At 46.4% G+C, this 14,545-nt stretch overlaps 1 protein-coding gene across 1 annotated transcript; it reads left to right on the forward strand.

Annotated features, from left to right (window-relative positions):
• The first annotated feature begins 8,529 nt into the window (after positions 1 to 8,529).
• Positions 8,530 to 12,038, forward strand: LOC127334848 (probable serine/threonine-protein kinase At1g01540). Its single transcript, XM_051361391.2, has 7 exons — positions 8,530 to 9,758; positions 10,089 to 10,193; positions 10,280 to 10,402; positions 10,483 to 10,653; positions 10,733 to 10,862; positions 10,952 to 11,161; positions 11,621 to 12,038. The coding sequence occupies exons 1-7, from the start codon at positions 9,124 to 9,126 to the stop codon at positions 11,771 to 11,773; spliced, it is 1,527 nt and encodes a 508-aa protein (XP_051217351.1). The 5' UTR covers positions 8,530 to 9,123; the 3' UTR covers positions 11,774 to 12,038.
• The last annotated feature ends 2,507 nt before the right edge of the window (positions 12,039 to 14,545 follow it).

Consider the following 14,545-nt stretch of genomic DNA (forward strand, 5'->3'; position numbering starts at 1 on the left):
TGCAAGAACAATCTTATGTGTAGAAAATACCTCTCATTGACACTGAAAGCCCGTCAGCTCCTTTCTTCTCCGTCGGCAATTTTGCAAGATTATCATGTTAGAGATGTATAGACCTCCTTTCTTGTATATCCTAGTGTATGAGAGGCTTCATGCATAGTGTCACACATGTACATGTTTTGGTCTTTAACCTCTGTGAATGATAGTTGCTCATTTCTAACATGGTATCGAAGCTTAGGTTAGACTCCTCACACGTAGCATCTCTGTGTTGCTCTACGCCACCGCTGAATGTTGCTCCGTTCGGTGTGCTGCTTCTTCTTCCTTCTTGTGGTCATTTTCTTCCTGGTGCTTGTCAGCTGCTACTGGTCCTGCCCCATTTAGGCTTGTCGCTGCCGTGATTCGGCTGGCCACCACTGCATCTCGCCCGGCCGCCGCCACGCCTCGCCTAGCCGCCATCATTCCCAGCTTGCCCAGCCAACACCGCGTCTTGCTCAGCTACTACAGATCCTGACCGGCTGGCCCCTAGCCCCAATCCGGCTGGCTATTGTTGGAGATATGTCGGAGAGGCAATAATAAACTTATCATTATAATATTGTTGTATTTATGATAAATTTTTATTTCTCGTGCTATAATTGTATTAACCGGAAACGCTAATACATGTGTGTTTTATAAACAAATCAGAGTCCTTAGTAAGCCTCTTGTTTAACTAGCTCGCCGATTAAATAACGATCAAGGTTTCCTAATGATGAATATTGGATGTTGTTAACAACGGGGACATGCCATAGGAGAATGATACGGTGGACACACACCCAATGTAATCATAGCACTAAGATCAAGTCATTAAGTTCATTTTATTATATCTCTCAAACATGAAGTAACATAATCCTTAGACCATGAGATCATGTCAATCGCTAACATTGGAGGAGTAATTTGATGACACCAAACATCACATCATAACAGGGTGATTACAAAGGTGGTGTTAGGTATTCTGAAAGTGATAGTTCATGCTCATGGCACTAGTAGGAAAAACGCTATAGGGGCAGGCCGACACGCGACTATTACCACTTGTCGTGTGCGGAAAATGGGCACGCAGATAGTGTGGCCTTACTAGTAGCACGTGCCATTACTCGGCACGGGGCTACTACGTGGTCCCCGGCTGCACTCGTGGCCAGAAATTACCTGCGGTGTTCGCCGTCAGTCGCACGCGACCAGTACGGCGCTAGCTACCGGTAGCGAGCGTTGTCCTCGAACACGCCTGGTAACCTGCAAGATTCACTAGTTGCATCGCACAGCCACCTACCACACCATCAATCGATCGTCTCCTTTCCTCCCCACTTTACTACCGTACGGGATCATATAAAGCATGGTGTGCATGATGCGTCGATGACTGCATTATATAAGATGATAAGCATGATGCATGCGCACGAAACGCTTGGTCGGCGAAGCGCGACCTGTGTCAATCGTGTATAAATATGCCTGCCCTCCCTCGCGTGACATACACAAGCAAGGATTAGTCGGGGGTAACTCTTAGGGGTAGGCCCACTGGTAGCGGCCCCTTTTGGCCGCACACGGCTGCTATTACTGGCAGCGGACCATGGTGGAGCCCACGCTACAATTAAGCGGGCCAACATACCCGCAGCACGCTCACAGAGCACACCTGGCTAGTACGCTCCGAACGGCAGCGGACACCAGGTGCTACACCCTCGCTACCACTATATTTGGTAAAGTGGCCTTCTTTATAGCCTTCTCACTCTCTTCCTTTCATTCCTTATTTGGAGGATCCTCCAAATCCAAACCCGCGCATGAACCCTAGCTAACACATCGGCCCGTCGTCCCCAGACCGCCTGCGCCTTCGCCGCCTTCACCGACCGCCCACGCGCTTGCTGCTACCTTCCCCGGCAAGCCGCCGCCACCGTCGCATCGCCATCCCTCGACCGCCCGCCGCCACCTTCCCTGGGAAGCCGTCGTCGCCTTCCCCTACAATCCACCGCTTCCATCGCGCGTGAAATCACCGTCGAGCTCGTAAATTAATATTATACTCCATATGTTCACTCATTTGATTTTTTTTTCATTTTACTTTTGGTTTTATTTTGTTGCAATGGCCAATGATGCAGCAAGTAGATTTTCCAACTTTGATCTAATTGTTAACATAACTGACCATGCAACAGATGGGTTTTCTGAATCGTGCACAAACTATGGCCAAGTTAGGTACGGGGACAAGAAGTTTGTCATAGTGTTCACGGATGGCCTTGAAACCATGATGGTATATTTTAATCGAACATGTTGTGTCTCTAAGTTGTTCATATATAGTTGCATTCACTAGTGTATTTTATCTAATTGTTGTTTCTCAACTGCGACCGTTTAAAGTCACCCTCTAGTAGGACTCACTGCCCATACCGGAGAGGACATTTGTTGTTGAAGTCATCAATGAGACAAACCGAACCTATTTTCACGGGCCTTGTTGGATAGAGATGATAGAGCGCTACAGGATGGAGCGCGGCAACTCCTCTTCATCAGATGGTGAGTACCACAACCCAAGAGATGCTAACGGGTCATTATTCATTATCCACCCGCGGAGCCGAAGGAGGAGGCGAAAACATACGTGTAGTACAAAGTGTAGGTCTTGTCCATTACATAGTGTAGATCTTGTCCGTTACATAGTGTAGTACGCAGTATAATGATTTGGTCACTTGACTAATTGCGCAATAATGCTTGTGTGTGTATGTACTTGGTACTGCCTATGGATAGATATCATATAAATCTATATACTCGACATGTATAAATGAGGAGAAACGGCAGCTGGAAAAATTAGATACTGGCAGCGAGCCATGGTGGCATGCGAGCAGTATTATATGTATTGGTAGCGCATCGTAGGCACGCGACCAGTGGACGAAATGGTAGCGTGTCGGACACGCACGCGGCCGGCATGCCGGGAGGGCGCGCGATTAGTAATTAATACCACTAGCGAGGTACCAGTAGCGGGTGGCTGCCCGTGACTGGTAGTCAAATTACACACGCGAGCGGTTGGCTATTCCTTACTAGTGTGGATCAAGAGTGGGATTTGTCCATCCAAATGACGGAGAGATATACTGGGGGCCCTCCCAGTGGGATTACATCCAAGAATCTTGTGAGCACGTGCCAATGTCACAAGGATGTCATATCGTGGAGCGAGTAAAAATTACTTATCAGTAACTATATCGGACTAGGTTTAGATGATACCGATGATCGGATCTCGGATAAGTAAAGTATCATGAGACAAAGGGAATTGGTCAAAACGTTTATGGTTCATTCAATCACAAGGTCATCGTTGAATATGTAGGAGTCATTGTAGATCTCCAGTTCCCGATGCTGCCTATTGATTGGAGAGGTGTCTCGACCATGTTTGCATCATTCACAAACATTAGGGTGACACACTTAACGATCGTTGATGCTTAGGGTAGATATGGAAATATGATTTGGATTCTGAATGTTGTTCGGAGTCTCAGATTAGATCCTGGACATCACGATGAGGTTCGGAGTATTCCGAGGAACAAGATTCATATATGGAAAGTCTCTTTTCGGGTTTCGAAAAGGTTTGGAAATTTTTCGGTGTCACATCGGAGGGTTTTTTAGAATGTTCCGGAAGGGCCACTAGTGGGCTCACTGTCCTGGGGAGGGCCACATGAGCCGACGGAGTGCAACCCACCCCACTTGGGATAGGCGCACCAAGCCTACAAACCCAGTCGGGCACCCCCATTTGGGATAAGATCAATTCCCAAAAGAAGAAGGGGACAACTTGCAGGCAAGTTCCCCCCCCCCCTGCGTTGAACCTAAGGTGGAGGAGGGTCCAAGGCAGGCCCTAGACGCACTATCCCCCTATATAAAGAGGGGAGAGGCAGTGGTGTTGGCCGCCCCTTCCCCCTAACCCTAGCTGCCACCTCTCTTGCTCCCTCTCCACTCCTGCACGGCCGGTTTGGAGAAGCCCAGCAGGATTTCTTCTCCTCCACCACCACCACAATGTTGTGATGTTGGGATTCCCGGAGGATCTACTACATCCTCTGGCTCACTAGAACGGGTGAGGAGGTTTTCATCAACACCGTACGTGTTCCTAAGTACGGAGGTGCTTTCTGATTGCAGCATCAGAAGGATCGTCCACGTGATCTTGAGATCGGCAAGAGAACGACTACATAGTCCACGAGATTAGATCTCATTAAGGATTTCATTATTCAAGGGTAAGACTATAGATCTATCTTGTTGCTTCCATATAATATATTAAATATTTGTTTTTGCTCGTTCTTGCAGTAGAATTTTTTGTTTTTGATGTTACGAACCCATCAGTGGTATCAGGGCCGAATGTTGTGCGTAGATGTGTTGCACTGTAGAACGCATTAGTTTGTGGGTGTTGATATTTTTTTTGCCGCCTCTCTATCGTGTAATTTGGTTCTTGCGGGATGGTGGTATGAAGCAGCCCGGGATAACTTTACATATCCTTGCACATGAGACTAGCTCCACGCTTGATGTGCAACTGGCATTGCACAGGTGGCTTAGCGGGGGTCTATCTCTCGCACTTTAGCTGAGGTACAATTTACAATTGGTGTCTTGACAACTTGAGTATCAACATTGTGGTTCATGTTTATAGGTAAGAACGGTTCTTATTTGAAAGCCCCAAACACAAGATAAATTAGAGGTGAACTTGTTTTTTCATGGGCATATATCTGATGTGATATGGCCAATGTGCGATTGTGATTATATTTTTATGTATGAGATGATCTCTTCTCTAATATGCCAACCAACAGGAGCCTAATGGTTATCTTTATTATTTCATGACATGCATGTCAATACATCATGTAATAAATTTATTTCAAAAAAAATGAAACCGTGTCTAGGAGGAACTAGACACTTTTTGATATAGTAGAAGCGGGACTTGGCGTGACAATTCTGAAATTCGTCCCTGATAGGAATCGAACTTCGGTCGTTAGGGTGCGCCACTGCGACCCCAACCACTGGGCTAATCCCACGTTGTCAAAAAATGAAACCGTGTCTAGGAGGAACTAGACACTTTTTGATATAGTAGAAGGGGGACTTGTCGTGATAATTTTGAAATTCGTTCATGACAGAAATCGAACTCCGGTCGTTGGGGTGCGCCACTACGACCCCAACCACTGGGCTAAGCCCACGTCATCAACATGTAAGGATAAATTAGAGGTGAACTTTTTTTTGCATGGTATTTCATTACTATGAGGTACTACTTGTAATAATTGCTATGGATGGTGGACACCTATGAAGTGGCACCATAGACCTTGGCGCCGTGCTGGTGATGATGGACATCATTCCCGTGCTTTGGATATGGAGATCAGAGACAAAAGAAGAATATGCCATATCATATCACATTATCCATGCAAGTGATCCTTTATGCATCTTACTTTGCTTAGATCACGAGGGTACCATTATAAGATGATCTCTATATCTAAATATCAAGATAATAATGTGTTATCCCTTAAGTATGCACCGTTGAATTTTTTTGTCATTTTGAGACACCTCATGATGATCGGGTGTGAAATATTATACGCTCGCATAGAACGGGTGTAAGCCAGATTTACACAAGCTGAATACTAAGGTTTAACTTGATGATCCTAGTACAAACATGGCCTCGGAACACGGAAAACAAAAGGTAAAGCATGAGTCATGTGAATAATACGACAAACATCTCAATGTTCACCTTGAAACTAGATCTTCTCTTGTGAAGATCATACTTGGTGTAGTGGATTTAGTTCATGTAATCACTAAGAACATGTGAGGGATGTTGTTTTGACTGGGAGTTCACCTAGTAATTTAGAATTAAAACTTGAAATTAATTTATCATGAACTTAGTCTAAATGCCTTTGAAAATATGTTGTAGATTATGGCGCCACCTACAATCAACTTTAATGCATTCCTATAGGAAGAAAAGTTGAAAAACGCCGGAAACAACTTTACGGATTGGTTCTGCAATATGAGAATTATCCGCGGTGTTTCTCAAAATACCTATGTGCTCGATGCACCGTTGGGTGCCCTGCCTGCAGAGACTACTCCGAGGACGAGAAAAAAGTTCTCGTAAAGAGGACTACAGTGTATTTCAATGCGCCATCCAGTGCGGTTTAGAATTGGATCTTCAATAGCGTTTCGAGAACCATGGCGTATATGAAATTGTTCAAAAGCTCAAAATGATCTTTGAGACTTATGCGACCGTGGAAAGTTATGAAGCTTTTGAAAAGTTCTTTAAACTTAAGATGGAAGATAATAGCTCCGTTAGCGATCACGTGCTCAAAATATCTGGGCACGCAAATAAACTCCAAGAACCTGAAATAACAATTCCTAATGAGTTGAGGATTTATTGTGTTCTCCAATCACTGCCACAAAGTTACAAGAACTTCGTGATGAACTACGACATGCAATGCTTGAATAAGACGATGTCTGAGCTCGTCTCAAAACTTCCAAAGTATAAATCAAGAAGGAGCATCAAGTGTTGATGGTCAACAAGACCACTAGTTTCAAGATAGATGGCAAGCCAAAGAAAAAGAAGGGTGACTTCAAGAAGGGTGGAAAGAAAGTTGTTGCTCCTCCAAAGAAGCCCAAGGTTGGGCCTAAGCATGACAGTGAGTGCTTCTACTGCACGGGTGATGAACACTTGGCAGATTTGAAGGTTGGCAACGTATAGAAAGGTACTTGTGTTGTTTATCTCGATATGTTATCAGGATAGGTTGGGATTGTTAGGAAGTTATCACATGCTATATAAGTTGTTGGAGATAATCATGGCTTACTTAATGTTAATAATAAAAATTGATAAGCTGAGGCATCGGTGGGTCAGCTGTATTTTGGTTTTAAACACGACTCACTTGTGTCTAATAAATATCTTAGAACCCGAGTTCTTGTTATCTATTCCGAGAAGGAACGCTCTACCCATAGGTGGGTCGTGGGACCCCATCACCGACTACCTTTTCTCGAGTTTGTTTGTCGAGGACCATGACTAGATCGACACTTTTATTTTGGCTCTCCCGGGCATGCATGCTTGCTTCTTTGGTTTACTTTGGGGAAGCCGTGTGTGACTTGTAGCCCCTTGTCTCTTGCACGCTTGTAGGTGAGAAACACATTGTTAAGAGGTCACCCCCTAAGTGGGTTCTGATCCTTCTTAGCCGTCCTTGCAATAGTTGAGTCCGTTTCGGAGTACGACCGAGCTTTCACACGGTTAGCTTAGTTAGGTGGGGGCCCTTAAACTTGCTTGTAGAAATAGGAATGGTCTTGTCGTTAGACTCTATTTTGATCTAGCAGGGTTGAGCGTGTGTATGGTTACATTTGGGCAACCCCTGTAGAGTTTAAATCTTATTGATAAGACGTGTCTACGGTTATGAACGACTTGGAGCATGTATGGCTTGATCATAGAACAACTTATACCATTTTATCGTTGCTAATAAATTGTGTAGTAATATAGCATTACCACAAGCAATATCTAATAAAACTTGTCAACCATGGAGTGCCTTTTACATTTCTTCTTGGCTATGAGTGAAGGGGTCGGATATGTGTATTCGGTTGGGTTATTGTTGTGTAGAATGTAGTTGTTATCTTCGTGCGCTCTCTTACCTTCTCTGAGTAGACGAATATTGTAGCGTGTTTCTATTGGTTTCTAGTGCAAGTTTGATGCCGCTTAACTCCACCATATATCTCGGCAATATATATAGCCCGACGAGTACAACCTAGTTCTAGTCTCGCTAAGTACATGCCGGAGTTTGTTCCTTGGTACTTACGCTTTGCTTTCCTCCCTCCTTTGTCGGCAACCATTGGCCCGATTTTTTTCGGACAGGTTTGAGATCGATGACGTTAGCAAGGTTACCCTTCCTGCTTGACTTGTGCATGGTTATGGACACCACTTGGTTATTTTCAGTCCAATTTGTATTCTTGTCCGTACTCAAATGTATTTGGTATGATTTGTATCTTTATATTATATATTTACATTATTTACTCGTTGGAGTTGTTGTTATAATATATATGTTCTTTTGTGGGTTTCGTCGTAAACTTGTTTCCTCGTAGTACCGTTTTGGGGCGTCACAAGGGCCTAGGCTATTGCAGATTCCACACATGCTTGTGGTATTGCACATCTATGTGATTTGCACGAAAATAGAAATCTAACTATTTTAGAGTTGATCTAAAACTAAGCAAATTCTTGGTTGATTAAAACTACCACTATGTGCAATTCACACGAATCACCATATGAATCTAACTACTTTAAGTTGATTAAAAACTAAGTTAATTCTCGGTTGATTAGAACTACCAAAAGGTTAATTGAACGGCAGTCATTACAGTCTCATCAGCTCCCTCGAGCCTCCAGGTCTGCCCTCCACTATCCATTTCCACACTTTGTTTAGACCTCAAAATATCATTTTCCTGTCATCCATGCTTTTCTTCTGACTCGATCTACTTATTTATTAGGTCTTGACCCTTGACTTTGTCTATCTCCAGCATGCAATTGCTGAGCAAAGCACTCACACCCTGTCACCACTCCCACTAGACACTAGTGCTCCTCCTGCAATCCAGCCCCCTCTCATGTCATCCCTCTACATAGTACACTTTTGCAGGCGTACCACTACTAATAATTGCTTCCTTCGCTCTCCATTTCTTCTTGATTTGTTGTTACTCTAAAGATCACCACCAACCACTCTCCCCTAAACCACACCCAGGCTACACACCACTCTCCTCCTTACCAGAGTCCAATCTTTTTTATCAAGAACAAATTAACAACCCCTCACTTTTCGCCCCAGAATAATCGTCCAATCTTAGTATATTTGCCTACACATTGCTCCCAAATCCAATGTTTTGGGCTATACCACCCCTCAAATCTCCCCTTTTTCATCACTCCATCCTGTCCTAAATCCCCTTCTCCCTCTCTCTCAAAGTCCAACTTTTCCCACTGGCTGCATCCTCTGCAAAACCCAATCTTGATTGCCCATTTATTCTTCGCAGGAATCCAGCCTTTCTGCATCCAATTCTCTGCCGGAATCCAAGCCTTGGCAGGCTGCCCTATTCAAAACCCAGTCTTGAGCACCGAATTCTGCTCAAAAGCCAGAGTTGTTGCGGAGATCCACCGTTTCTGGTTGAGCTCGCCGCCGCAGTCCGATGTCGGACTCGGGGCTTTCCCAGAGCACCGTCGTGTTCGGGCTCCACCTGTGGGAGCTCATCGGCATCGCCGTCGGCGCCGCCTTCGTCCTCCTCCTCGTCCTCCTCTCCCTGCTCTGCCTCCTCGCCAACCGCCGTCGCCGTCGCCGCCGCGCCCCGCCCACGCCCGTCCTCCACCTCTCCACCGTCGCGCCCAATGCCCATCCCAAGCACCCCACCAAGCCACCCAAGGACATCCAAGAAGTGCCCTCTCGCGGCGCGGCGGCCCCCGCCGCCGCTTCCAAGGTGCCGCTCGCACAGGTGCTCCAGGCCACCCCGCAGGAGTCCATCCAGATCGAGACCGGCAAGGAGCACCGCATCACCTTCCCGGAGCAGCCGCCGCCCCACCACCAGCGTAGCGGAGGAACGTCGTCGCGCGGGGCCAGCGGCGAGAGCCGCGGAGGTGGTGGGGAGCCGGGTGTGCCCGAGGTGTCCCACCTGGGGTGGGGCCACTGGTACACTCTGAAGGAGCTGGAGGCAGCGACGGCAATGTTCGCCGACGAGAAGGTGATTGGGGAAGGCGGCTACGGCATCGTGTACCACGGCATTCTCGAGGACGGCTCACAGGTTGCCGTCAAGAACTTGCTGAATAATAGGTAACAAAGCTTCCCATGAACTGAAGTATTGCCAAATTTAGAAGCTTGTTTTTTTATATGCTCCTGATTTAGAATGTATTGGTTTGAAGTTTAAGCAAGATGTTTACTTTACTGACTGCATTGGGCTCACTGAATGGAGATATTGACAATTCAGATGCTGACATTGTGCAAGAACTTGATAAAAAGAAGACAAGTCGTTATCCTAGTCTAACATTTCATTATGGTTAGCATGCTTAGTGCGGAAGCTGCCTTTGAGAGGCCCAAATGTGTGATGCTGTGTAACGTGTGGTTTTTGTGTTGCTTAATTTGGTAAAATACCTGGTTTGTTAGGGGACAGGCAGAGAGGGAATTCAAGGTTGAAGTCGAAGCAATCGGGCGGGTGCGGCACAAAAACCTCGTGCGGCTGCTGGGATACTGTGCTGAGGGTAACCAAAGGTACCTCCTTGTGTGATAAGTTGGACAGCGGTATTCCAGAAATGAGATGCTTGTAATAAAACGTGTTGTATACGAATTCTTTTTAGGATGCTTGTCTATGAGTTTGTCAATAACGGAACCTTGGAGCAATGGATTCACGGTGATGTTGGTCCTGTGAGCCCTCTTACATGGGACATAAGAATGAAGATTATTCTTGGATCAGCAAAAGGGTAAGCGCATGTGAGTTATTGCTGATTTTTAAAATATTTTTCACTGCTTAGTACTTACACCAAGTTACCTAATTCTGCAGTTTAATGTATTTGCACGAGGGACTTGAGCCAAAGGTTGTTCACCGTGATGTCAAGTCAAGCAATATCCTACTTGACAAGCGTTGGAACGCCAAGCTTTCTGATTTCGGGCTAGCAAAGCTTTTGGGCTCAGAGAGGAGTTATGTCACGACCAGGGTTATGGGGACATTTGGGTTAGTGCGCTACTTATAATATCAAAATCACAGATGAGACATGAACATAGTTGCTTATGTACTCTCTTGTTATTTGCAGGTACGTTGCTCCAGAGTATGCAGGCACGGGCATGTTGAATGAAACTAGTGATGTCTATAGTTTTGGGATTCTTATTATGGAAATAATATCTGGTAGGGTACCAGTAGATTACAACAGGCCACCTGGAGAGGTTAGTAATGGCTGCACCTCCTCATAACCAGTGCTCAGTTAAACTGCTCATCAAATGCATTTACAGAATCTGCGGATTAATCTTTTCAGGTTAATCTTGTTGAATGGCTGAAGACGATGGTCAGCAGCCGAAATTCAGAGGGGGTTTTGGATCCCAAGATGACTGAGAAACCTACTTCTAGGGCATTGAAGAAGGCTTTGCTAGTGGCTCTGCGATGTGTCGACCCTGAAGCTCGCAAGAGGCCAAAGATTGGTCATGTGATTCACATGCTTGAAGTTGATGATTTCCCATACAGAGATGTAAGTCACCATGAAATGATGATTTTTATCTTTACTTTTAAGTACCTGTTATTTGGATATCGCAATCATCATTTTGCAATGTATTTCTTTTACCCCTAATTATATCTTGTTACTAAAACAAGAAGGGAATCAAGATGAACACCTTAAGTATAACACAGTGTTCACTTTTGGATCATACCTTATCTCTTGTGCCTATTGCTGAAGGCTCCTTTTGGCAATTGTAACTTCTTTTCTTGGTTACACAAAAATATAGTTTCAACATCTTTCTTTCCAATTTGAAACTTGTTAGATATCTAACTGTCATTCTGTAGATCATGTGTAAAGGAATCCATTGCATTTTAAGATCCGGAAAGAAAAGAGTAGCCCTCATAACTAGTTCAAATTCTACTGAAGAAGAGTTTGTAGAGTGAAAGTTTTGCATATATTTATAGTGAAACCTTTATTTGCTCTTATTGCCAGGAACGCCGAGGTAGCAGAGCTCCAGGTCAAGCAAAATTGGCAGAAACACCTTCAAGCGAACCCGGTGATAGTAGCGGAAACGACACACCAAGAGATACACCAAAAGGTCAATTGAAAGCAGACAATATCAAGTGGAGAAATCAAGAGACCTAGCTATCCGGCAAATGGTAATTATTCCAGATCTTTGTGCCTGATCAAGAAGCTGGATCGCGCAAACATACAAACATGCTCGTTTGCTGCTCCAAGGGTTGGATCAGGTGTGGAACCATGCAAGGCGTCTATGGAGATCGTGATAGCATCTGTACATTATTGGATTAATATGTTAGGCATAGAGATTTTTTGGTTGGTTTCTCTGGATCATGTTTATGTACAAGATATTTCCCGTATGATAAAAGCGCTATATACTCTTTGTGGTGAAGTTGAGCATTGCCGATGACCTGGTTGGGGCATTGCTGCTAAACCTCTGAATTTGGCTTCATTGAGATCCATTTTCTGTTATTATTTCCTACTTGTCATATCAACTGTGGTAATTCAGTTATTCAAGCTGGATGCTCGGGGATGTAACAGATTTGACAGCCAGGGACTGCATGGCATGGTATGGTACTATACTATTATTGCTGGTTCAACCTGGAGGAGGAAAAAGGAGGAGTTGGTGGCATATGATGGCCTGACCAGACCTAACCTGCCTGGCATTGTTTAACACACAATCACAACTCACGACAATATCATTGTTCAGTCATGCTTGACAATTAAGCCAGCTTATAGCTTGCTGCTAACTGGCAACCAATTGCACACACTCAGATTTTTTGTCACAGGAATATTGTCGGTTTCAAAGAGCACACGAAACCCTGCACAGTGCCTATCCAGAAAAAGTAGGATTCTGGTGGCAATCATGGATGGATGGGATCTGAGGTGATCCAAATTAGACACAAAACGAAATTGATATGACCAAGAAAGAAATAAAGTAGAGACGATATCATTTCGTGTAGATATTTCCTGGTGATGCATGGGGCCGGCGAGAGTTCAGCTTCTCCTACAACCTCGAGTGGCCTAGCTGTCCTCGTGCCGTGCCCGTGCAACTGTCTGTGACGCTTTGCCGGGAACGACCGCCGCCGACGGTTCGCTGTAGGCGTAGGCTGCCACTGCAACGGCCGTTGGTGATCCAGAGTTCAGACCATCTTCCGGAAAACGTATTTCCTTCGTGCCGCGTTTGGAGGACGTCGCTCACCAACCGCGTTCTCCAAATAAAATTTCATATATTTAAAACTTAACCGAATTCATTTAAACTTGCTATATATTTTCGAACGAAATTCGATGAAATTTAAACTAAACCTAATCTAGTAGTACTTGCGGCGGCCGGAGGCGTCGTAGTACTGGTGGAAGTTAGACATGTCGTCGGTGACGACCTCCTGCTCGTCGGGCTCGTCGACGGGCTTGTCCTTCACCGTGCCGCTTGTCCAGCCTCACCGTCGTCGGTGAGGTCCACGAGCGGTTTCCCGGTGTCGCGGATCGATCGCCGCGTCGAGGTCGCCTCTCCAGGTGTCCTTGTCGTTCAGCGACGCCAAGCACGCCGCTCGCAGCTCTAGGCAGTCTTCGGGGTCATCGTTGCTCGCGATGAGACGCTATTGCCGCTCGTACTCCGCCAGCAGCGCCGCCTTCCTGGCTGCATCGTCGTCCTGCTCCTCCTTCACCTCCGGCTTCGGGATGAGGAGGGCGTCGTCGCGGCGCCTTTGCTGCTGCCAACTGCAGCTGCCGCAGCGCCTCGGAATGACTGGCGGCATCGCGAACTCCGGCTCCTCCTCCTTCACCTCGCGCTTGGGGACGGTGTAGGGCGCGATGCGACGAGGACGGCGCCGATGGCGCCGGCCCTGATGAGGAAGAGTTGGAGGAGGACGAGTACGTCCTCCTTGGCTGCCAGCGTGCTGCAGGAGATGGTGGCGGCGATGATGGCATCTCCAACCTTGGAGCACCCTTGTGGATGTCGTCGACGACGTTCTCCAGGGTGCGCCCCGGAACGCCCCCGAATAGGACGCGCTCGTCCTTGTTCCAGTTGTTCCTGCGTCGCCTGGGAAATCTGGGACGCCATTAACATCGCTTGACCAAAGGTAGATGACGGGGTTTTAGGCTTCTGAGCCGCTGACGCATCAGGCCCGCGTCTCCTCGCCTCGCTTTTCGTTATGTCTGCCGTGCTCAGAGCGTTCCGTGTGTAGCGGAGACGGGCTCGGGGCGCCGGACACCGTATTAAGCCGCGCCAAACAAAATGAGGCTTTAGGGCACGCAGCTGGGAAAGTTTTTTCATCCGGCGCGACCCAAATACCTTTGATAGATGCTTTGGGGATACGATAAGATGCTCTCAGATGTTCATTTCTCTAGGTATAAAAAAGTAGACGCATAAACATCACACACCACCGTGCGTCCACGGTCCACTCGCATAGACCTTAAGAGCATCTCCAGCTAGTATACCCAAAACGGTGATCCATCATATCCGTTTGGATTGCCCCCGCGGATAGATTGTGTGTCGCGCTCTGGCTGGTTAGGCCAGTAATTGATACAATAAACTAGAAAGTAATAAAAACATAGTAGAAGACTACGTTTTCATCTTGCCCTCTCCTAGTCATCCTATTTGGTGTGGTAGTGGCGGCGCCACATGATTTCGTCAAAGACCTTGACGGTGAGCATGTCGTGGCCGTCGTACTTGAAGACGATGAAGTGCCCGACTTCGATGGCCTATGCGCGGGCGGAGCGCCTCCACCCGTTGTGGAGAAACATCTGCCCTTCGCCACCGAACAACACCTCCACGAACCACAGGCCGATCGCGTCGCTGGACACACGCAATACGACATCACGGGGCTCTTGCCCATCAACGACCGATGCGAACCTCTGGGGCTGGAGCAGACTATCCAAGTCCATGCCCATGTGGATAGT

The sequence above is a fragment of the Lolium perenne genome, chromosome 2 (assembly GCF_019359855.2).
Source record: "Lolium perenne isolate Kyuss_39 chromosome 2, Kyuss_2.0, whole genome shotgun sequence".
NCBI lineage: Eukaryota > Viridiplantae > Streptophyta > Magnoliopsida > Poales > Poaceae > Lolium > Lolium perenne.

Coding starts and splice junctions, on each gene's coding strand:
- LOC127334848 (XM_051361391.2), top strand. CDS start 9,124: ATGTCGGACTCGGGGCTTTCCCAGAGCACCGTCGTGTTCGGGCTCCAC. Junction 10,863..10,951: donor ACAACAGGCCACCTGGAGAG/GTTAGTAATGGC, acceptor TAATCTTTTCAG/GTTAATCTTGTTGAATGGCT. Junction 11,162..11,620: donor ATGATTTCCCATACAGAGAT/GTAAGTCACCAT, acceptor TCTTATTGCCAG/GAACGCCGAGGTAGCAGAGC.